The sequence below is a fragment of the Phascolarctos cinereus genome, unplaced genomic scaffold (assembly GCF_003287225.1).
Source record: "Phascolarctos cinereus isolate Bilbo 61053 unplaced genomic scaffold, phaCin_HiC Scaffold_4;HRSCAF=312, whole genome shotgun sequence".
Taxonomy (NCBI): domain Eukaryota; kingdom Metazoa; phylum Chordata; class Mammalia; order Diprotodontia; family Phascolarctidae; genus Phascolarctos; species Phascolarctos cinereus.
In genome coordinates this window covers 87,365,389-87,389,475 of record NW_027555847.1, presented here as the reverse complement: position 1 = coordinate 87,389,475, position 24,087 = coordinate 87,365,389, and the positions used below count along the sequence as shown (strand labels likewise).

The 24,087-nt window shown below is 47.9% G+C and overlaps 3 protein-coding genes across 5 annotated transcripts in view; 2 read left to right on the top strand and 1 right to left on the bottom strand.

Moving 5' to 3' along the window:
* Window positions 1-793: 793 nt before the first annotated feature.
* APEH (acylaminoacyl-peptide hydrolase) lies at window positions 794-23,694 on the top strand. 2 transcript variants are annotated; one of them, XM_078152376.1, is made up of 22 exons: window positions 794-1,017; window positions 1,108-1,240; window positions 2,003-2,129; window positions 3,203-3,296; window positions 3,697-3,772; window positions 3,975-4,132; window positions 4,386-4,523; window positions 4,865-4,956; window positions 5,173-5,213; window positions 5,632-5,753; window positions 6,632-6,692; window positions 10,533-10,630; window positions 11,326-11,377; window positions 12,084-12,172; window positions 13,222-13,360; window positions 14,626-14,709; window positions 14,796-14,876; window positions 15,288-15,376; window positions 15,968-16,158; window positions 16,535-16,637; window positions 16,729-16,835; window positions 20,385-23,694. In XM_078152376.1, exons 1-22 carry the CDS (start codon window positions 1,006-1,008, stop codon window positions 20,461-20,463), a joined length of 2,166 nt encoding a protein of 721 aa, XP_078008502.1. In that variant the 5' UTR covers window positions 794-1,005; the 3' UTR covers window positions 20,464-23,694. The 2 variants fall into 2 exon arrangements, with proteins under 2 accessions (XP_078008502.1, XP_020854586.1); XM_020998927.2 differs by lacking the exon at window positions 20,385-23,694 and adding an exon at window positions 17,067-17,936 and having other exon boundaries at window positions 798-1,017.
* Window positions 18,272-24,087, bottom strand: part of MST1 (macrophage stimulating 1) — a 19,257-nt gene continuing 13,441 nt past the window's right edge. Inside the window, exons 16-18 of one of the 2 annotated variants that reach the window (XM_020998928.2) lie at window positions 21,283-21,389; window positions 19,502-19,641; window positions 18,272-18,801 (exon numbers count right to left, since the gene is read on the bottom strand). In XM_020998928.2, the coding sequence (XP_020854587.1) occupies window positions 18,640-18,801; window positions 19,502-19,641; window positions 21,283-21,389 (409 nt within the window). In that variant the 3' untranslated portion in view covers window positions 18,272-18,639. The other variant, XM_020998929.2, reaches the window with a different exon arrangement.
* The window catches only part of RNF123 (ring finger protein 123), a 139,694-nt gene continuing 136,097 nt past the window's right edge, over window positions 20,491-24,087 (top strand). Inside the window, exon 1 of the transcript XR_013485868.1 lies at window positions 20,491-20,512. The gene's annotated coding sequence lies outside the window, so the exon portion shown is untranslated. The remainder of the gene's footprint in view (window positions 20,513-24,087) is intronic.

Here is a 24,087-nt window from a genome sequence, read left to right as displayed (position 1 = left end):
TGCTTCTTCTTTTTTATTTTTGTATTTTTTGGTTTTTAGGCAATTGGGGTTAAGTGACTTGCCCAGAATCACACAGCTAGTAAGTGTCAAGTGTTTGGTCTGAGTCTGGATTCAAACTCAGGTCTTCCTGACTTCAGGGCCGGTGCTCTATCCACTGTGCCACCTAGCTGCCCCTGTCTACAACTTATTTGTACATAGCTGCTGGCGCCTTGTCTCTTCCATTAGACTGAGTTTCACGAGAGCTGGGATTTTTTCTCTTTAGTATCTCCTGAGCTTAGCACAATGCTTGGTACATAGTATGCTCTTAAATGCACCTCAGTAGAGTCGTCTAAGACATGGAGACTTCTGAGAGGACGTGCGTAAATAGTTTCTTTTGGCCGAGGACACTGGATCGTTACACATATTGTTGTTTGTCCTTTCCTCTCTGAGGATCATGACATCACGGAGGTGATGCCATGACTTGCAAGTGGATTGGACTTAAGTGAGGGAGGGCGGGGCAAGGTCACCAGCCCCATTTTCTCCTCCGGAGCTACGTGGGTCCAGTGGCAAGATATAGATCAGGGCAACTGGATTGTTACACACGGACAGGTAACCTCAGACTTCTAGACAGGCCGAGGCCCAGACAAACCCAAGGGGCGGGCCTGGCTACAGGGTTAAGCGCGCACTGGAGGAAAGGTGCAGTCCCCGCCCACACCCACCAACCAGAAGAGCCGTGCCTCTGACGCCCCGCCCCTAGAGAGTGCGCCAGAGTGGAGGGGGCGTGTCTTTGTCGTCTAGGGAGCGGCGGAGATTGGTGAGAAAGCAGTCCAACTCCGCCTTTCCTGAGCCGCACCCGCTCCGGTCCCGCCTCCCCCTCCTATTGGGACGCACGGTGAGGGGGCGGGTCCGTCCCCAGCACTTTGCCTTCTGGCGCTGCGGAAATGTGCTCTGGGCCCCGCCCCACAGCTGATCGGCCCCTTCCGGGCTGCGGAGCGTCCCCCCCCCATACTCTCGAGAGCCATCTCCATGGAGCGACAGGTACGGGCTCGGCGCGCTTCAGCTCCGACTCCGGTTCGGCTCTCCTCCGCTCGGCGGCCGCGGCCTGACCCGTGTGTTCCCCCCGCGCAGGTGCTGATGAGCGAGCCGGACGAGGCCACGGCGCTGTACCGAGCGCTGAGCCGCCACCCCTCGCTGGTCACCGCCGGCCTGGGACCCGAGGTCACCACCCAGTACGGTGGCAAGTACCGCACGGTGCATACAGGTGCCGCGGCGGGGGGCGCGACGGGGAGGGACGGAGGAAGGGCGGGAGAGAGGGGGCCCATCTGGCAGAGTGGGCCGGGGCCAGGGGCCTGGCGGAGCTCTCGGACCCCTCAGCGTCGACCCCAGGCTTGGGGCTGCGGGTCCATTCACTGTCCAGGATGGGAAAGGAAAGTACGCCTGTGCGTTGCTGCATGTGTGTACATGAGTGTGCATGTGTATGTCTGGAAGGGGGCACGATCCGGGCCTTGGAGGCGGGGATCCAGGGACGGAAGAATGCAGTGAGGGGTCGGGGGCGTGACGGCCGCCGAGAGGAAGGCTACTGGGGGGATTCTAGTTGCGGGAGGGAATGTGTGCTGGCTGACCTAACGAAGAAAACAGAGGCAGGAGCGGGTACCCAAGAGATTGGGCATGGGGTGATGGCCATGGAGAGGACCAGGAAGCCCCTGGGATGTACGGGATAACTTCGGGAGGTAGGAGACCTGGCTCTTGGTAAATAGCTTTTCTGGGGAACTGGACCTCAGTTTGCTTCTCTGTAAAATGATGGAGTTGTACTGGAAGAAGCTCTAAATTCTCCTTAGATTTTAATCCTTTTATTTAATCTTAATCGTTTTAATTCGCCGTGTTGCTGAGGACCTGGTGGCCTCTTTGGAAGAAAGTGAAGTCACTTACAGCTGTAGGGAGGGATAGGGAAGGCTTGGGATGGGGAGCTTGGATGAAGAACCAAGCTGAGTTGGGGCTGCAGATTCTGGGCTTCCCCTTACAGAATGGACCCAGCGAGACCTGGATCGGATGGAGAGCATCCGGTTCTGTCGCCAGTATCTTGTGTTCCACGATGGTGGCTCTGTGGTGTTTTCTGGACCTGCCGGCAACAGCATTGAAACCAAGGGGGAGTAAGTGTTAGGGGAATAGCCCCAGTACCTCTGCAGGGATACTTGTTCAGAGGTTCCTAATCCTACTTCTCTCAAGGATTCATTTCTGGTCTGCATCCCTGGGATATGTCACAGTAGCCACCTGGATAAGCTAGCTGGTTCTACTTTCAGTATTTTCTCCTAGTATTTACCTATGACCTGTTGCATCTTACAGTTTTATTCAGAAAGTATTTACTAAATGTCCAACTACTTTGCAGGGCCACTCTGTGGGAGGTAAGTCTACCCTCCCAGAGTTTACAGTTTATTTAAAGAGACAGAATTTTAAAAGGTAAAAGAATTAGAGAAAAATTAATGCTAAACTGTTTAGCACTGACTTTTTCCTGTTCCTTACATTGTTCTTTTTTTTTTTCCTTACATTTTTCTAGACCTCTCCTTCTCGTTCTCCAAGAGTCCTGAAGTCATTAAAAACTGCCATTCAAAAACTGTTCTATCTCCAAGGAGGTTCCTTTCTGTCCTGGCCTTCCCCTTCTAAAACTCCCTCATGCTGACTGAACTGGTTTTTGCCCTCAGAGGGACTTTTAGGCTTCAACTCCTCCCTGATCTCCCTAGGATCAATAATATCGTTTCCTTTTTCATTAGCACGCAAAACTTAATGATTCCCTTTGCCTCATACTAATCAATTAAATGGTATATAGATTATAAATGTGCCAGCAATTCAGAGAAGGAAGGTATCCTTGGATATCTGAGTCATTGAAGGAGTTGAGATTTGAAGTGAGTTTTGAAGGTTGGAGTGGATTTGGATTTTTATCTGAGTTTATGGTTCATATCATGTTTTATCTATGAGAAGTCCTAGCTTAACAATAAGAGTTACTTTTTAAAAATCAGATTTTAATTTTTAATGAACAGACATCCATTTTCTGTCCCTCCCACTCCTCACCCCACTGAACAAAAAGAAAAAGAAAAGCAAATGTACAGTCAAGCAAAATTCAGGAAAAATTATTTTTTGATAAGAATCCTGTGGCCTGGCAACTCCCCAACAGACAGAACTAGCTTTGGGCAGGTCCAGGAGTCATCTGGTCACAATGTTCCCACAGGCTGCTGAGCAGAGATTCCCCCTCAGGGGCACTGAAGGCTGTGCTTCGCAGGACTGGGAATTCAAAGGCTGGTGAAGAGAAACAGTTCCTAGAGGCAAGTCTTGGCACTGGTTCTGGTGTTTGGTTAATTACCACTGGGTGTGGTACCTTTTTGGCCTGGTGGCGGGACTTGGCTTTATCTTAACTGGGTGGAGGATTCTCCCAGAGGGCCAGAGTTAAGTGAAGCATCCTAGTAGATAAGGCTTGTATCTGGAAGGGGGTGGAACTGGTTGTCCTGGGGAGCTTAGCCAGAGTAAGTGAAGCATCTAGTAGATAAGACTTGTATCTGGAAGTGAGTGGAAGCAGTTGTCTGGGGATCTTACCTTGTCAGAGAAAATGACTAAGCCAGGCAAAAAAAATGCTTGATGCTCCTGCTTTTGGAGAAGAAAGTTGACTGAGTGGCATAATAGATGGAGGGGAGCTATCTTGAGACTTTCACGCTGTCTTCACCTCAGGTTTGGGCAAAGAATTGTAAGCTGAAGAGCATCAACCTAACAGTGCTGGAGAAGCATGGGATTGTGTATGAGGATGGTGAGATTCCATAGGAGTGATAATACTAATAGTCACTTATGCTAATGTACTACTTTATTGTTATAAATTGAAAGTCAGCCCTATCCGTAGCCTGAAGAGACAGCTGGAAGGCAGCTAGCTACCCATAAGGGGAGGGATGGGGAGTGACTGGAGAATCCAGATCCAGGCAAGATTCAGGTACTTCAGTTCTCTTCCTTCCTAGATTGTTTTGGGTGTCTGTCCTGGTCACACTCAGAGAGCCACCTTCTCTATGTGGCTGAGAAGAAACGTCCCAAGACAGAGTCTTTCTTCCACACCAAAGCCTTGGAGTTCAGTGATGAAGAGACAACCAAGCCAAAGAAACAGGACCAAGCAGTCAAGGTGCAGACTGGTTTTTGCCCTAATCCTTTGTATACATTTCCTTGGCTTAAAGGGAGGCCTTTTTTGTCCATCTTTGCTAGAGCAGTAACCAGCGTTCAGTATGATAACCTTAAGACAGTAGTTAAGGGATCACTTGGAAGATCTGAATGGGGTTTAAGGGTGTGGAATATCTGATCAAAACTAGTTTGAGAGTGTTTTTTGTAGTTTCTGGGTTTTGAGAGTATTTGGGGTTTTTTTGCTTTTTTTTTTTCAGGGAGATCAGTATATATTTCATGAAGACTGGGGAGAAAATTTGGTTTCCAAAAGCATCCCTGTCCTGTGTGTTCTGGATATTGAAAGTGGGAACATCTCGGTGCTAGAAGGAGTCCCAGAGAATGTCTCCCCTGGACAGGTCAGCACAGCTTTCTCTTATTCCTGACCAAGACAAAGGAACAGTCTTTCCAAGGATGGTCATCTGAGGGTTTAGAAACAGGACCCACTCAGCAATAAAAGCTTGGGGTTTTTCGACGAATCCTGAATAGGACATTTTCTCTAATGTCACCACTGAAGCGGTGTTGATGCGATGTGAAATCCCGTGTGTGTGTGTGTGTGTGTGTGTGTGTGTGTGTGTGTGTGTGTGTGACAAACCTCAGTGAATGCTGGCCCCTTGGGGACCCTCTCGTTCTGGCCATGCTTCCCCTGACTCAGGCCAGTTGACTGGTTGCTCTGAGTTTGGTTTTCTGTATCACGTAGGCGTTCTGGTCTCCTGGTGACACTGGTGTGGTGTTTGTGGGCTGGTGGCATGAGCCTTTCCGACTAGGAATGCGTTCTTGTACCAACCGCAGGTGAGAAGAATGGGAACAGATTGAATGGGCAAGGCTGGTCTAACTTTTCCTTGTGCTTCCTGTACTTGGCTTGGCTACTTGCTGGGGGCCTGGGTCTTTCTGTACTCTTGTGGTTCCCTGTCAGCTCTCCTCCAATGTGTTGTCAAGGGGGTGAAGAAATAACGGGAGTAGGAAGGCTCCAAGCCGGGCAATTTAGAATCTCTCTGGTGGTTCCAGGTCGGCTCTGTTCTACGTAGACCTCACCGGTGGCAAATGTGGTAAGTGAGCTACTTCTTGTGTTCTGTGCGTTTATCTAATTTTCTTAGGTCCTACCAGCACAGATCCCTTTCTTTCTTTCTTTCTTTCTTTCTTTCTTTCTTTCTTTCTTTCTTTCTTTCTTAACTTAAACCTCTAAACAGAGTGGGAAATAGGAATATTTACTGTTAGACACCTTTCACACAACTCTTAAAAATGCAAGCATTATCAGTAACATGGTTCAAAGACTAAATCATACAGCAAAACATACAGCTAAGTTCAGTAGTGGCAGACCAATAGAGAAACGAAACATGTCACAATGACCCAACTGTCTCCATCTCTTAAATTTTGTTCTAGTGGTTGAAGGATTGAAGTCCAGTGTTGCGCCTTCTTCTCAGTGTGTAGGACGTGCCCTTTCTCACCCCTTATTTCTTGTCCCAGAGCTCCTTTCGGATGACTCCGTGGCTGTGTGTTCCCCCCGGCTAAGTCCAGACCAATGTCGTATCGTCTATTTGCGGTACACAAACCTCAGTCCCCATCAGCAGTGCAGCCAGCTGTGCTTGGTGAGTCCGGAGCAGGCCTGCCATTGAGTATTGCTTTTCTAGGATGGAGAGGAGGGAGTCGGCTAATGTCCTGGACAGGCCAGCCTCACCTCTCTACGGGCCACGTGAGCATGTCTTGTATCTTGCTCTCACTGTTGGTGAATGAGCATTTATTGTTGCTCAGCTAGAGGCAGTGGTGGGTCAGTGAGTTCTGTAAAATCCAGGCTCAGTCTTAGCAACTGAGCATGGATTGTAGTAGCTACAGATATTTGGCATTATTCTGCATATGTGAATATATGTCCTTGTGGTTTTTCCTTCTAGAATGTGAGTAGGAATTGTTTCATTTATTGTATTTGTATCTTCAGGGCCTAGCACATTGCCTAGGGCATAGTAGGTGCTTAATAAATCTGACTGGGTTGATTTTGCATATCCTGGAGCATATCTATGCAGCTTCTCCTTGAAGTGGAGGTACAGCCCTAAGTAATGAGGGAAAACCAGTGTAGAGCCAAGATTCTTGTCTGCTAGGTTAGAGAGCTCTCCCTAAACCACACTTGGCAGTTTGGGGTTCTGTCTTTTTATTTGGGTGGTTGGACAGTGATCTCAATACGGGTCTACCTCCCTGAGAAGCACCTGTATAAGCCTGTGTTAATATCTTATCTGGATACAGTAGGAAAGATCTGTCTAGGTTGTAGGCAGGCAGATGCTATTAGAGACAGTAAGGATTCTTCCCTATCACTAACACTAACCCCCAAAGCCTTTCTGAGCCAGGTTAAAAGTTGGACTCTGGTGTCATGGGACAGACTCTCTGAGTCCCAGGTGGAATTGGGCTGGCAGCCCATTTGGGTCAATATGTGAAACTCCATCAGCTGAGACCTGACTGTTTGCATACTTTCTTTCAGTATGACTGGTACACGAAGGTCACCTTGGTCGTGGTGGACATTGTACCCCGACAGCTGGAAGGTGAGATGCTGATGACTTGTAATTACTTGTTTGAGGACTGTAACTTGGGCATCAGTGCCTGGCCATCCTTATCCTGTAGTTTTGATGACAGGGTATGTTTGAAAATCTCGGGATAGTTATTAATCATGATTTCTGTGCCCCATTTGTCAATCTTTGACAAATCTTTCTCAATCATTTGCCTCCACCAACCTATCTTTTGTCAGGAATTAGCAGGATTAAAGCTTTCCTACTGCCCTCTCCTGATCCCTTGTGTGAGAAGAAACAAAGGCCCCAGCAGTTGGATTATTACAGCCATTCACAGCAGAAGCACAGTCAGCAGAGATGCCATTTTCAAACTTGTTACTGCAACACAAATTGGTAGCTCTAAGACTTTATAACCAGACCAGTGCACCCCTCTTACAGAAAAGGAACAGTCCCAGGGACAGAAAGCGACTTGCCCAAGGTCACAGGAAGACCTCCAGTCTCTTGATTCTAAAGCCAGTCTCGTTTCCATTATACCGTGCTGCCCTTTAGGACCTGAGATTTGGGGCAGAGCCCCCATGCCTTATACAGTTCTGTTCAGCAGAAACACGTGCCAGATTCTGGGGCTACAAAGACAAAACTAAATGCCCCCATAAGCTTGCTTACATTCTCCCAGAGGGAGTACCCCCAGATAAATATCAAACAAGCTACCTTGAGAAGGTCAAGATCACTAACAGCTTTAGAGGTTCAGGGGAGTCTTCATGAAGGGCTGGCACCGGCTGACAGAAGAGCAGTTTCCCAAAGGCTCTGCATTCCAAGAAGAAGGGAGAACTTGTGGGAAAGGACAGTCGGGAGCTGGCATGTTCAGTGTGTGGAACAGCACTAGTTCAATTTAGCTGGAACAGAGAATGAATGCCTGAAGGGGAGTAATGCGACATCAGGCTGGAAAGGGGGCTAGAGTCAGATTGGAGAGGCCCATGCAGACTTGGCTCGGCTGGAATGAACAACACTGGCACGGCAGCCTTCGTCTTGAGGTGCCGTGCTCCTCAAAATGAGACCCACTGAGGCAGAGCTAGTAGGCAGGGGTGGGCTCTGGGTGCCAAAGTCTCCCCCTTGTTAAGGAGGATCTTTGGAAACCTCGGTGTTTTGGGAAGCCTGCAGAAATGCTACCAGGGTGATTGTTGAGCAGTGCTGCAGGTCAGCTCCTGCCAGGCCAGCCGTGGGGGCTGGTTCTTTTCTGCAGCTTTGCATACTAGGGGAGGGATTATACTTTCTACCATTGGCTGGCTTTGGACACCTCATCAACTAGCTTTTTAAGGAAACCTCTTCTAATTGGGGTGTCGTACCTTGGAAAGTAGTCATTTTACAGGCCTTGAGTGATGGTGGGTAGTAAGGTTTATTCACCTTCCATTTCCCTCCATCTCCCTTGGGAAAGAGGTTGGCAGTGTCTTTACCTCAATATTCCAGCTGCTGGTGTAGCTACCTCGGGGGAGTCTCGTGTGTCACTGTCCTTGTAGGGAGGATCACTTCACCAGTTCAGTTGGTAGGGGACTACTTATACCTGTCAGCTCTAACCTTAGGCTAGAACTTACCTGCCTGCCTGCCTTAGATTTCTGTGTGGATTTGATGAGTTCTCAGAGGATTGGCCTGGTAAAAAGAGCACTGCACTCAGTGCTTAACCTTTAAGCCTCAGTTTCCCCATTTGTAAAGTGAGAGATCGGCATCTGCTCTCACCTCACAGGGTTGTTGTGAGGAAAGCAATGGGTAAACAGAAAAGTAGACTCCTGCTGCTGTTGTCTCGTCAATAGCTACTGCCGTATGACACTAATCCAGGGTGGGAATGTGCAGAGAATGGTCACCCCTCACAATAGGGCTACGTGGAGGACACTAATTAGCCGCTGCTTACTCAGCCTTCCCTATTAGGCTATCACCTCCTGTCTCAGAATTGGAAGATCTGGCCTGGGGGGGTGTAGTTTAGATCTAGACTCAAAGATTACAAATTACCTTCTCAGCTGGAAAGAAAACCCTTTTATGGCTTCATCAGTTCACCCTATGTTGAGTTGTCCTCTCCTAGAAAAATGATCTGAAAGTCTGTAACCAAGTAATGACCTCATTACCTAAACGTGGCAATAGAGTTAATGAGGCCTAGACCCAGCCAGGCCTGAGCAGCCCTTGCTACTGTTGTGACTAGAAATAGTCCTGCCTCTGGGGACAGAAAACATCCATTAGGATGAAGCTTTCCAGGGCTTAGGGCCTTGATACCGTTTGGATGAAAGACCTTCCTCAAGGAGCTCAGTGGGTTGGTAAGTCCCCCTTTTTGGAGCTGAGAGCAACTATGTGTCTCTGTAATATGAGGCTTCTCTAAGAACCGGAAATGCCTTCTCTGCAGAAAAGGAGCTTCTCTCTTGGGTTGGTACCTTTTTCCTCTGTCTTGCGACATTAACACCATGTAACCCTGATCAGCCACTTGTTTCCTCTGCCCAAAGATCCCATCTGGTCAGTGGTCAGCATTCAGCTTTCTTGGCACGATCCCAGAATTACCTGGGTGATTCTGGCATGTGCCTTTGGTCAACACCTTAAGTTTCTTTTGTATGCAGATAAAGCCATTGACACTAGACCTAAATGTATGTACTCTACAGACAGAGGTATAGAGACTGTACCTGTGATTTCACAGGTGAGGAAGGAATAAGCATTTATTAAGCACTGTGTTAAGTATTTCATAAATATTATTTCATTTGATCCTCACAACAACCATGTGAGTTAGTGCTATTATTATCCCCATTCTGTAACTAAAGAAACTGAGGCAGGCATGGTTAGGTGATTTGCCAGGGTTAGACAGCCAGTATGTATCAGAGGCCAGATGTGAGACCAGGTCTTCCTAATTCAAGATCTCCATCCACTACACCACCTAGCTGCCTCTCTTATACATACACATGTTGTGTGCACATTGAATATGATTTTACTTATAGAATCAAGCCTTATCTTGTTGACGGCCCACATGTTAGCGAGTATATCCTAAATCACTTTAAGATGGCTTTTAGTATTGCTATGCATCTTAGGCATCAGGAGGATAAAATGGTAACTGTAATCCAGAAATACCCATCTCTGTGTCTTTTAACCTAGCTGAATAGCACAGGTCTAGCTGTCCGAAGAGAATCAATAACAATACCGCTTGCTTATCAAATGCTTGCCAAATGCTTTCTGCAAAAGTATTAGTGTCCTCATTTTACAGATGAGGAAATAGGCATGCGCTCAGTTACATGATTAGGGAGTATCTACATTCCAAATACAGAAACATTGGCAAATAATTGTGGTTTAGGTTTTATGTTACAGGATGCCCCATAGACTTATACATGTTTTCAAGCTCTTTTTCATGCCCAGACTTCTATGCAGTTATTTTAATAGGATTATTCTTAACAACCCTGGAATTTTTTTCCCCTTAAAACTCATATCCACCTTAGGGCCCCGATAGTTTTCAGCTAGATTTCCAAGAAAGCTTTAAAGACTGCTTTTCCTTGGCCTTAATGGGCCCTCCTTCCTCTCACCCAGGGATTAATTCTAGCCCGAAATAGTATTTCTCTTTCTCTCCCTGGGGTAGCTTTTTAATCCTGCAGGACCAGCTGTTTTCCACCTTCACCTCCACAGTCCAACTTGGTTCCAAAGATACGTGATGGGAACAGTCCACCTTCTTGTGCTCTTGTCTTTCTCATTCCTTTCTGAGCGGTGAAACAGACAGTTTCCAAGTGACCCTTGTTCTCCATCTCTAAGTCTCAAGCTTCCTTCTCGGAGGCCTAAATTTTTATTCTTTGGGTGGTAAAAAGGCTGTTGTAAGTCATGTGTTTTCTAAGATTCTATTACACATCTGATTCTTTTCCTTAGATCACTTTTCTGGAATCTATTGTAGCCTGTTGCCTTTGGGGTGTTGGTCTGCTGATAGTCAGAGAGTCGTCTTTGATTCTGACCAGCGGAGCCAACAGGTGAGGAGAATGGGCACCTCTTGCTGTTGCTGGGCAACATTTTGTGCTTGGAAATGGCATACTTTGTCCTTCTTGGGGCCCTTGAAACTCTGGTTTACATCTCTGGCCAGTTAACACAAAACTGGAGGCTCCTCCCCTAGGGAATCAACTCAGCCTCCCACCTCCCTCAAGCTTTATCTTCACTAAAAAGCTGCCGACACTTCCCATAGGCCATTGGGTAAGTATCTCATTCCTCTCTGAGTTTTTCTGCCCCTAGACAGTGATGGTGATGGTAGGATTCAGAAGGAAAGCTTGTGTTCTTTTTCCTGCCTGTCAGAGACCAAGACAGCTAAAGGAGACAGAGGATCTAGGGCTACTTAATATCCACATTTTACAGATGTTAAGAAGCCCAGAGAAGTGAAACAGCTTGCCCGTGTCACACAGGCAGGAGATACAAGAGCTGACATGTAAACTGAGGCCTCCCAAGTCCAGATCCAGGGTTCTTTCCGTTATACCATGAGTCATTGAAGCACTGAGCTTTGACTCTTATAAAGAGGCAGCTGCCCACTTGAGGACAATGAAAGATACTGATGTAAACCGTGGGGATTGTATCTTTTTTAGACCATCAAGAACAGAGAAATGCAAAACCTCATTGTAAAAAATACTCAGTTGGTGCTGAGCTAGTGCTCTAACTTTTGTCTCCCTTTCTTCTACAGGATATGTTTGCAGTGAATACCCAAACAGGCAGCGTGACTTCGCTGACAGCAGGTATGGCATAGCAAGGGAATGTGTTAGCTCAGTGCCCTCCAAAAACTTGAGAGCTCAGAGTCACCGTGATCCCCTGGGCAGCACATTCTGATTTACCAATAGGCAAGGGATGTGAGCTGCTCCAGTGAGGGCTGCAACAGCCTTACAAGCCCATCCTTCTTTGGGGCAAATCAGCCTTCACACGTATCAGTCAGTTAACATTTTCTAGAATTAATGTTCTTATTTTTCAATTTACAGAAATCTCTTTTCTCTCCCTTCTATCCACCTCCCATTGAAAAAAAAGAAAAACAAGTAGTATAGCCAAGCAGAACAAATTTCTCAAATGGCCATGTCCAAAAATAGCATTCATTGAACACCTGTGTATCCCCAGCCCTGTGCTAGCCAATTGAATTGTTGAATACAAGTGTGAGATCTGTTCTCTACCTTAATGCATTCACAATCTGCCGGGAAAACCAGCGAATGCAAGAAAAACAGCTAACAGTATCTGACAAAATAATTAAGTACTAAATTATTTAATACCGACTCTGTGCCTGGGGTTAGAGACACTGGCATGGTGTTGAGGGTAGGGAGAGTGTGTCAGCCTGCCTAGAACTCAGCACATTTGAAGGGTCTGCATAGTAGGACCTAACTTTGCTCAGGGGCTAGGGGAGTGGTGAGGCATTTGTGTCCAAAAGAGTCCCTCAGCACCCTGTCTGCTGCATTCTAGGGCTGCCTTTGGGAAGCTGGAAGCTGCTCACAATTGACCAAGACCTCATGCTAGTACAGTTTTCCTCTCCCAACCAACCACCAAGCTTGGTAAGTACCTTAAATGCCTTTGAAACAGGGGAAAAAACAGGTTCACAGGGTCACATGTAAGCAGGATTCTACAGGGAAAGATTGTGCCTGGACACTTAGACCAGTTTTTGCCCTGTGCTTCAATTTTCACCGCTTTTTGATTTCTCCATTAAAAGTTGCAGGAAGTGCTAGGATAGGTCCAACAGATTTTAATGTTACGCATCCAGGTCTGTGGGTAGTGGGTGTCTTACATGGAGAGAGCCATATCATTCTTATTTCAGACCAAAAAGAGATGGGAACAGTTTTTCTTGGTAGAAGAGCCTCAGCCTCGTACCCTGCCCACCCCTGAGGCAGGAATGAAAGAAGGTGGCGATATTTCCTTTGTACCAGTGTGGGCTTGGCAAGATGACCGGAATGTGCCTCCTTCCTTTCAGAACAACAGCAGGAGGCTTAGATCAGGATGTTGCAGATGGTGTCAGATGTGGTCAGTTTCACTTACCTGGAAGACGAGTTGTTTCAGATGTACCGAGTCTGAGATGTCTCTAGGACGTCCAGTTTGAAATGCCTAATAGGTGGTTGGTGATGTGGAACCAAAGTTCAGGAGAGAGCCTGGGTCAGAGTGTCAGATTGTCAGGTCCAGGATCTGCCCTCTAGTGTATGTTTAAGTTTTTAGTCAGACTTTGTATTTTGACCTTGAGGCTCAAACCAAGGCTTAATTGAAGAGGAAGGCACGCCTCAGTGAGGACCTTTGACCTTGTTACAAAACGTCTGTCATATGCTCACTGCCCATCCCCCACCAATTCATGTCAAACTTGAGACGTCCTAGATGAGTCATCAGTTTGAGTGTGGTGAACTGACTGAGTTGTACGTTGTAAAATTGAAGTTCTCCATTTTACTCAACATCATGCCCTTACACTGAGCACAACAGAGCACATCTTCTCTCGTCTTCCTCTGATCCAGTGGCAATTTTAAGAGACTTCAGAATTTTTCTTTTAAAAGAAAGAGAATGGGGTGAAGAAGGTAATTAAACCCAGCAGGCTGTTCTATAACAGGTTTTCTCTCCTTGGTAGAAAGTGGGGTTCCTGCCTCCTTCAGGGAAGGAGAAAGAGATCCTCTGGGTAACCCTGGAAGAGGCAGAGTCCATCCCAGAAATCACTTGGGCCATCCGTGTCCTGAAACCTCCTCCTGAGCAAGAGAACCCAAAGTACCGTGAGTCTGAGCGGGAGTCATCAGGGAAGGGAGTCGGGGACATGAATACTAGGGATGGCCCCAGGGATGGGGCAGCAGCATTCCAGTGGAAGGATCCCCTGAGAAAGGCAGAAGCTAATTCCTCCAGATTCCGTGAAATGACAGGCCCTTCCTTCCGCACGCTCTCCGTTCATGTCCCCAAGGGGTTCCTTAGGGTGGATTCTGCTGTGCTTCTCTGGTACACCACAGGCAAAAATCCCTGGGAACGTTTGGAGTTGGCAGTTTCAATGCAGTATGGCATTAGTAACTATCTTCAGATTTTGCCTTATGACTTCGTTACTTTTGTATGGCCATTATTGTACCAGTGTTGGTATTTCAATCAGTTGTAACTTTACAAGGTTACCATTTGACTTAACATGAGCTAATATCAGTACTGCTTTAGACTCACAGAACGTGGAACATCATGGCTAGAAGGGATTGTAGAACAAAGAATGTTAGAGATCATTTAGTCCAACCCCCTCGTTTTCCAGGTGGGAAAACTGAAGACCTGAGTGAGGAGTAACACAGATTTTCTTCTCTGTCCAAGGTCTCACAAGGGCTGCTCAGTTCTAACAATCACAGGCCCAAGTGTCAGGACCCAAGTATTCAGGAAACTTCAGGCCAGATAGGTGAGGCACTTAGCATGTCAGATTCTTGGAGTGGAGTTTAGGGAAAGCAGCACGATTAAATTTTTCATGACCTCCTCAATGGCAGTCAGCTTCTGTGTGCAGGCCAGAGGGTGGCTGCAGCCACTCCTGGCTCCAGCCATGTCAGAGTTCTAGCTCTTGGGCTGGGGAGGGAGAGGAAGGGCCTGGCCTTTGACGGTGTCATACCCATGCATTCAGGCTCCAGAAAAACATCGGCTAAAAGTCAGGAGGACTAGAGCTGAGGTGTCTGAAAAGAAGGTGGTGGGGAAGGCCCCTACCTCCTGTTTACTGAGGTCTGTACTGAGGCTGTTACCTTCATCCCCATCTCTGGGAGAGCAGGCCCAGCTTCCAGCCCGCCCAGTGTGCATGTTGGCAGCCTTTGTCAGGCTCCTGCTCCCTGGGGCTCTCCACAGCAGGGGGTCAGCGGTTGTGCGGGCCTTTTGACAAGCTGTTTGACCTCTTCTCTGAGTCCTTCAAGAATCCATGGCATTCCCTTTAGTGGAAGCCTTTCTCTTGGCCAAGCAAATTCACGATTTCTAAGAAAATCCTTTGAAACACTGAGATTTCTCCTGCTGACTGCCCTGGATTTTTCCCTTGTAGCTGGCCTTGACTTCGAAGTGATCCTCCTTCAGCCCCACAGCACAGCTGAGAAGTCCAAGATGCCACTTGTGGTCATGCCTCATGGTAGGTTTCCCACTCTCCCCGGCTGACAATCCCCACCCAACCTCCCCTCTGGAGCTCCTCACACCTAATTTCATCCTGTCTTGTAGGGGGACCCCATTTTTCCTTTGTAGCAAGCTGGATGCTCTTCCCTGCAGTTCTCTGTAAGCTGGGCTTTGCTGTGATGCTAGGTGAGTGAGAAGCATTGTCTGAGGGCACCTGCCAGGATGTGATGGGGGGACACCCTGGCAAGGTGATAGTGCACCATCTCTTGCTGGAACATCACTGGCTCCTTGCAGAAATGGAGCTTTTCCTAGCTGCCCTGGAAGCGGCAGAGTTAGCATTCACACCCATGTCCTCTGGCTCCAAACCCAGTAATCTTTTTACACTACACGATGTTGTTTGTCTGATTGTAAGTTCTAAGCTGACCACTCCAACTGGGCACTAACACTTACAAAAATGGTCAGACTTATTTGCGTAAGCAGCACAAGGAACTTGAAGGGAAAAATAATACCCCGCCCCCAGATATGCAGCTCCCTTCTATGCAACACAGACGGGGATATTGCCCTGATCACCTCTCCAGTCTCTCCATCTGTTTGCAGTGAACTACCGAGGTTCCACAGGCTTTGGGCAGGATAGCATCTATTCCCTCCCTGGGAATGTGGGAGACCAAGATGTGAAGGATGTTCAGGTACGGGAAGAGCAGAGAGGTCCTTTTGCACAGTTACCTCGGTAGGGAATGAAAAGCTGGTTCCTTAGCCCTGAGATAACCATAGCTTGGGGCGTGTGGTCTACCCCAGGACCTCAGCTGGAGACTGTTTCCTTTTGCTGTGGCCAGGCCTAAAGCTACAAAGTGCCTGACAGTTTAGTGCCTGTGAGCCCTGGGGTCACCTAACAACTCCCACACAAAAGTCCCAGCCGTCCTGACCAGACATATCTCCCGAATTGCCTTTGACCCCTGTTCTGTGGGGCCCACACAACAGAATCTCCTTGCATTCGTTCCTTGCCCCCTTGATCAGCAGTGTCCGAGGCCTGCCATCTGCCAGGCCCCTGTCAGAGCCATCTGCTACGTCCTCCAGGTTCCCCCGTTGGGCTGTTTACCGACAGCCTATCCCTGCTGTCCAAAGGGAATGGCAGGTTGTATGCTTTGGTCACTTGCTTGCCAAGGCCTAGCAGAAATGCTCTTGCCTTAATCCTTTCCCTGTGGGCTGCAGCCTTCCTCGTGGAAGAGGAGAAAGCCCAGGGAAGACCTCCCACGGCTGCTTTTTCTCTGCTCTTGCAGTTTGCGGTGGAACAGGTGCTGCAGGAGGAAAAGTTTGATAGGAGGCGAGTAGCACTCATGGGTGGATCCCATGGGGGCTTCCTGTCTTGCCACCTGATTGGTCAGTATCCAGATACCTACAGGGCCTGTATAGTTAGGAATCCTGTCATCAATGTGGCCTCCATGTTCGGCTCTACTGACATTCCTGACTGGTGAGTGTGCCCTGCACCAGAGGTGGGTAGGGGAGAGCAAGGAGCCAACCCTAACCCCATGCCCCCCCCTTTTCTGGGAGTATCAGCAGTTTACCCCCCAGAGGTTAGAGAAAGATCACCTTCTCACTGTGCATGTGACAGGCCAGAGTAAACATGCCTGAGAGGTTGCCCCCATAGACCTCAGACCCATCCCAATGGCATCTGCTAGAGAGTTTCCAGATAGTCCTGGCCCCATCTTACCCTAGGAGGAAAATTAGCCAGGGAGTGACTTCTCTGGACTGTCCCCACAAAGTTGGGGAAAGGTTGAAGGAAAAGGCCAGTTGGTATCGTGCCATCTTTCTCTTCTTGCTCTGTACTCAGTCTGGCCTCTCCACAGGTGCATGGTAGAAGCAGGCTTTCTCTATACTACTGATTGCCTCCCTGAGCCCACCACCTGGACAGAGATGCTGAACAAATCGCCAATCAAGTATGCTTCTCAGGTGCGGTGCCTCCTTCTGCCCTCCCACTGCTCTTTCACCATGGGAGGAGCTAGACCACACACAAGAGCATTCTCCCTCTCCTCCTCCCCAGGTGAAGACACCCCTTCTCCTCATGCTTGGCCAAGAAGACAAGCGTGTTCCTTACAAACAGGGTGTGGAGTATTATCGGGCTCTTGTAGCCAGGAAGGTCCCTGTGCGGTGAGTAGTAGCAAGTGGATTGCTTCCTCTCGGGGACTAACTGCTCAAGAGAAAAGTGACTGGCTCAGCAGGGCTTGCCTATGGTAGGCTGGGGAAGGCTGACCGTCAGGGCAGAGCCTGGAGGGTAAGTCCTGAGTTAAGTTATAGGGAGCCTAGCCTGGCAATGCCTTGGAGTTAGCACGCTGCCAAGAAGAGGGAGGATGGATCTGTGAGATGGCCTGTGTTCTCCAGGTTCTTGCTGTATCCCAAGAGCAACCACTCGCTCTCTGAGGTGGAAGTGGAGTCTGATAGCTTCATGAATACCGTCCTCTGGCTGCACACACACCTGGAATGCTGAGGAGCCAGGAGCAGCATCAGAGTACCTGCCCATTTGTCCCTGATCTCTCTCTCTTACCCCATGCTGTGATAACACAATACTGACATTTCCATTCGCCAAGCTGTCTTAACAAGGGATTCATAATAAGCTAAAGGGGAGCATCCTGAATGTAGTCCCCAGGATATGTACGGTGTAGCCCTTCAGGGCCTACACCCCTTCCCAGGCTGGAGGGAGATGAGAGACCACCTTCCATATTCCCTATCTGGCCTGTCTTAAAAGGAGAGCTGAGGAGTAGGCTACGTCCTTCAGCTGAACCAGCAAGGAGCCATCTGTGCCTCCAGCCCAGGATTCTACAGGATGGGCCTGTCCAGTCTGACTCCACCTTGGAGGGCAATAGGGGTGCAAAGGGGTATCTTGATGTCCACTTGCTAACCTGCAAAGTTGCTCTTTGGGGTTGAGTTTGGGCACTTTCTGCAAGCCCTTCTGTATGATCAGAACCCAGCTGCCTCCAGGGCTGGGCTCAGTGCTGAGCCCTTGTCTTAGTGCTTTAGGGGGTGGTTTCAAGAAGAGAGAAGCAAGATGTAGAGAAAAGAGCATTTGGCCCATTTCCTCATCTACTAAATGAGGGAGTTGAACTACATCTCCCGAAGGCCATCTAGCTAATTCCTGTGACCCATGACTGACTCTGGCTGGCCCCTAAGACTAGGTACTAGGCCCATTGTGGACCACAGATCCCAGCAGTGCTCAGCAGAGGTATGTGCTAATAAACATGACCCTGGGGAAAAGATGGGTTTCTTGGCTTCTTTTCTTAGGAGAGCAGCAGGAGCCCTCCTCCTCCAGAGTCCTTGGTGAAAGCTGAAGCTTGTCCCACTTGGAAATAAGTGCCCACCCCACTGCCAGCACCCAGCTGGCTCAGCCTTCCCCACAGAGTAGGGAGAGGGTGGCTGCAGGGGCCGAGTGTGCACCACAGGGCGGAGGGATTGGCTTGAGGCCCCCTGAAAGACAGTGACTAAGAAACGCTCCAGTGCCATTGACAGGAGGGCTTTATGCTTGTAGGACAACGAAGCCCGTTGTGCTCTCCATCCCACCACCACACCCCAGGGCCTTGACGATGGCAGCATTAGCAGGCTCTCAACAACCATTTATTAAGTGCTTCCTCTGTGACAGGCATGTCCTAAGCTAGGGACACAAAGCAAGAGCAAAAGCTGTCCCTCCCCTCACGCAGCTTACATTGGAATGGGGCAGACAACACATGTAAATCAGAACATAAATAGAGAGTTAGTGGGAGATAACCTTAGAGGGGTGGCCTTAGCTGGAATCCTCAGGAAAGGCCTCTTGGAGAGAAGGTGAGGCCAGAGCTACATCTTACAGGAGGCCAGAAAAGCTGGCTTAGGTGAGCATCAGTAAGAATCCAAGATGGGTAGAGATAAGAGAAAGGCCAAGGTGGAAGTGGGACACTGAAGAAAGGACCTTTCCTCTTCACCTCCATCAGCTCAGTTTTATGACTTTGTTTATCCAGTCAACATACATAGAGACCCGCAAAAAGATAGCTGGCCATCCAGGGCGGGCACAGACACGATTTGGGATTATGATTCCCTCTAAGACCCAACAGTCATGGGTATAGCAGGCCAGTGGGCCTCCATGATCCCCCTGGAAGGAGAAGGAATGGTACCAGTGAAGCCTTGAGGTTTGGGGGAATTGTAGGAAGGGGACACTTGAACAGAATAGCTGTTAAGGGGACAAGAAGACCACAACTCCTTCTCTGAGACGTACATCATGGTGTCATGGATAGTGCCAGACTTGGAGTCACTTCAAATTCCACCTTTGATACTGTTTAGACTAGTCACAACCTCCCTGATCCTCACCCTTCTCCATAAAATGAGGGAGTTGAAGGGGCAGCTAGGTGGCACAGTGGATAGAGCACCGGCCCTGGATTCAGGAGGACCTGAGTTCAAATCTGGCCTCAGACACATAACACTTACTAGCTGTGTGACCCTGGGCAAGTCACTTAACCCCATTGCCTAAGCAAAAAAAAAAAATGAGGGAGTTGGGCTAGGTAGCCTTTTAAGGTATTCCACCGTTCTGAATCTGTGATCCTTGGATCCCAATGTGGGGAACTAACCACCTGGGACCCGTCCAGGTTCATCCTTGGGATACAAGGCATGGGTGACTGCCCAGGGTGGGATCCTTCCCAGGCATAAACTTCACTGCCAGTGAGCCTTGGCATTCAGTTGTCAATCTAAAATCCAAGGGGTGTGCTATCTAAGTAAGGGCATTCTGTAGGGCAGCTCCTTCTACCTTCCCACCTCCTCCCTTCCCCCAGCCCCTAGGCCTCCAAATGTCACCATACCTCACAGGCCCCTACTGGAACCATTGGGCTCAGAGTGCATAACTCATTCTTTTTCACCTTGCCCCGATGCTTGACATTGCACTCTTCATTGGTGATGACCCGAAGCTGGGCCACATTCAAGACTGTGTTATTGCCAGTTCCTAGGGGAGAATAGTATGGTCTGGAACCTTCCCAGCACCAGCCAACAAACGGCTGCACACCCCTTTCCTCCCAGAAGTAGAAGGGGAAAGGACCAGTTAGGCATTCTAGAAAAAGGCCTACAGCATCTATGCCCTTTTACTCAGCAAAACTCCTATTAGGCCTATACTCCAAGGAGATCAGGGAAAGAGGAAAAGGACCCACATATACAAAAATATTTACAGAAGCTCTTTGTGGTGGCAAAACACTGGAAGCTAAAGACATGCCCATCAATTAGGGAATGACTGAACAAACTATGGCACATGAATGTAGTGGAATACCATTGTATAGGGTGAAAGGGTTGGTTTCAGAGAAAATTAGAAAGACTTACATGAATTGTTGTAGGTGGAAGTGAGCAGAGCCAGAACAGTTTCTCCAATAACAATATTGTAAAGACAAACAACTTTGAAATAATTAAGAACTCTGATCAACCACAGTTCTAGAGGACTGATAACTCATTCTGCCCACTTCTTGACAGAGATGATAAACAACTCACTTCTGAGTGAGAAATAGTTTTTGAACGTATCCAATGTGGGAATTTGTTTTGCTTGACTATGCATGTTTGCTGCATTTTCCTAATGAGGCAGGAGAAGTAGAAGAGAGAGAAAATAGTTTTTTGTTCTATGAAAAAAAAAATTAAAAAAGAAAATAACGGTCAGCTCAGGGCTGTAGATTTGGCCTAACTGGATAATTCCATTTCCTTTAGGAGTGATCCAGAGGTGATCTTTCCACTGTACCATCCTACCTCCCATATGTGGGAAGGAAGAGGCACAAGGGATGGGTAGGACTCAGATAAGCAAGGGAAAGGAGGGATTCCGTCTCCAGAGAACCCTGGTAAGCAAAGGTGTGGAAGGGAATAATGTAAGGCAAGTTTGGAGAGGTAGATGAGAGGGGGGCAGGACCTTGGATGCTAAGCTAGGCCAAGGAGTTAGAAAGAGGAGGGAGAGGGGGTTAGCTAAGATTTTTGAGCAGAGGATGGTATGGAGGAGAGGACTGAAGCACTCCCTTTCTTGTAGTAGACTCCTGATCAATGCTTGTTGAGTTGGATGGAAATCAATTAAGAGGATATTGTAGTAGGCCAGATACAAGGGGATGAGGCCCTGGACTAAGTGGTGACAGTGGAAATGGCGGGCAAGGATGTGAGAGAGATGGAGAAGAAAATTATCAACCTTGATAACTGACCAGCTCTGGTTGGGAGAGGGAAGAGCTGAAGCCTTTGAGAAAGGGGGACGAAGAAATTGGGTATTCTTGACAGAATCAGGGAAGGCAGGAGGAGAGGATGGTTTGGGGAAGAGATGAGTTTTTGGCCCAGCACTCGTTTGAGGTGCCAGTGGCACGTTGAGGTGGATTTTTAGGCAGTTGGATAATGAGCTGGAGCAGTCATCTGCACACAGATGGTTATTGAAGCCATTGGGGTGGATGGGTTTGACAACATGCAGAAAGAAAGAGAAAAGCAAAAGACCAAGTAATGAGTCTTGGGCAATGCCAACATTCAGACAGCAGCAGGAGGAAGGTAATCCAATCAAGGAGCAGCCTCCGAAGGGGAGTATCCATGGAGGGAGATAAAGGTTAATGGTACTCTCTGGGACTATCATGTTCCTTACCATTGGTCTCTCCCCATCCAGCGATCTCACACTGGGTTTTACCTGGCACCACATAGTTTTCAGGGGGCAGGCAAATAAGGGCCACACGGTTGTTAAGCACTGCAGGTCTGTAGGGACAGCACAAAAGAGAAAAAAAGCTCAGGACCAACCCAAAGCCCACGTTTCTGTATCAACAAATAGTCCTGGTCTAGGGGCCTGGCTCAGAAAAGTTCAGTAGCACCTCAGCTCCTGCACAGAGTCTACAGGGGAAAAATGTCACACGAATCAGAGGTCAACACGTATCATGACTGTGGTTGGGGGAATGGATGGGAAGCAAGTTGACCCTAAGGATAGTGTCAGGACTTGGAAGTCAGGAAGACCTGGGTCTAAATGCCACCTCTGATAGTTGCTAGCTAGCTGTACAGCTTTGGGTAAGCCACTCACTTCTCTGAGCAAAGGTTTCCTCATCTGTGAAATAGGAATGATAATAATGAGTTCTCACCTTACAAGGTGGTTGTGAAGCTCAAATAACACTTCATAAATGCCAGTTTTTATGATAGAGAGAGCCAGTCTCTCCAGAAGTCCAGTCACACATCTCCAACTGCCTGTTGCTTATTTCAAACTAAACATCCCACAGGTATCTCAAAATCAGTGTACCCAAAATGGAACTCACCTTTTCCCCCAAACCTTCTCTCTTCTGAACTTCGCTATTTCTGTCAGGGCCATCACTGTCTTTCCAGTTACCAAAGTTCAACACCTTATCCTCACTGTCTTTCACCTCTCACACTCTTTCAGAGTCAGTTACCGTTCCTTGTTATTCCTGCCTCTGCATCTCTCATCTCTGGCCCCTTCTCTCCACTTACATAGCCACCTCCCTCCTTCAGGCCCTCATCATCTCTCACCCGGACTTTTCAAGAGCCTCCTCCTTGGTCTCTCCCTGCCTCAAGTTTCTGCTCCAGCCATTCTCAACAATCTGCTAAGTGATTTTCCCAAAGTGCTGGTCTGATCAGTCCGTCCTTCCATACATTAAACTCTGGTGACTACGCATTGCCTCTAGGATCATATAAATGTCCTCCCTTTGGCCTTTAAAGCCTGGCCCCACCTGCCTTTGCAGGCCTGTTATGTATTCATCTCCTTGCCATGCTTAGCCAAACCAGTGCCATTCTTCAAGCATATACTCCATCTCTAATCTCTTTGCCTTTTCAATGGCTGTTCCCTGTGTCTGGAAGGCATTCTTGCCTCACCCAGTCTCTGAGAACCCTTTAAGTTTCAAAAACTTCCAAAACTCAGCACAAGCGTCATCTCCACAAAGCCCTTCCTGATTTCCCTAGCTTCTAGTGACCTCTCTCTTCCACCCCCCAATTACCTTATATTTATTTCACATTTATTCTGGATATATACACACACACACATATATACATACATATATATGTGTATATACATGCATACATACACACACACATATACACACTTAAATGTTAATGTATACATATGATCTCTTGATGGATAGAGTGAAAACAAACTATTTTAAACGTGTCTCTGTGCTTCACACAGTGCCTGGGCCAGAGCAGGTACTTAATCAATGTGACTGAATAAGAAGCAGCCCCACACAGTGGGTATCACACTAACCTTGGAGCCTGGAAGACCTGAGTTCAGGTTCTCCCCTAACACATACTGTGAACATGAACAAGTCCTTCAACCTCTCAGTGTTCCTGACAGCTCTCTAAGATTATAAATTACAACGGGTTGGCAAATCTTCACTGATGGAGATGCATGTCCAGTACGTGGACACTATCTACCCTGGGAACAAGTGAAATCACAGGTCTGGACTCCCTTCCCCCAAATAATGATGTCAATGGTCAGCACCTTCACAAACAGAGTGCCGGCACTCCAGCTCCAATGTCCCTGACTTTACACCGGTGATTCCCCTGTGCCCGGTAGGTAGGTTTTGATTAGCCTTGGGGCAATCTGGGTATTACTCTAAATTATTATTATTTTTAAGGTGATGTAAACACTGTGCTTGTTTTGTATTTTCTTGGTTACCTCTTGGGAGGGGAAAGGTAGTGAGCTAAGTGATTTCAAAGAAATGTGGACCTACAACTCACAGTTTCATCAGAGGGATTCCCACTTGGGAGTTTTGTGAGCCTAGGGTGATCAAGGAGACCAATAAAATCCATCTAGCTGAGCATATTCCAGAATTTACTTTGGAGAGTCCTAGATGGGAGATACCAGGGTCAGGAGGGTTTTAGATACTCTAACCTAGAGAGAATCAGGCCCATCCACACTGGGCCGGAGGGACAAAAGCCAGATGGAATACTGAGTCACTTAGGACTGGGCAATCCCCACATCCCCTTTTTTAAATTTCTCAAATTCCTTTGCCCTACTGAATGGGCATATTCTCATTAACTTTGTGAATAAACTTGAGAAAACATTCTTGTAGTCTCAAGTGTTTAGTTAGCAGCACGAGGAAGAAAAAAAGGAAGACCAGTTAATGTGTAAGAGAGGGAAAAAAATGAGTAAAAGATAAGGCCAAAGGCCAATCTCCCATAACCCAGATTTAGGGAGATGAATTCTGAAACCTAGGGCCTGAAGCCTAGACCTGCATCCTTCCTGCAGATCTAGCATGCTGTAGACATTCTACCCACGTTCCTGTGTGACCATCTTTGTTAGCTAACTCACTTAATCCTATCAAGGAAAAACAAAACAGATCCAGAGTTCCCACTGTTACCAGAATCTGACCAAGTACTTCAGCCCAATAATGAGGAGTGGCTATGGGCCTATGCCACATTCCCTTCCATCCAAGGTCCCCCCAGCTAGAAGAGCCTC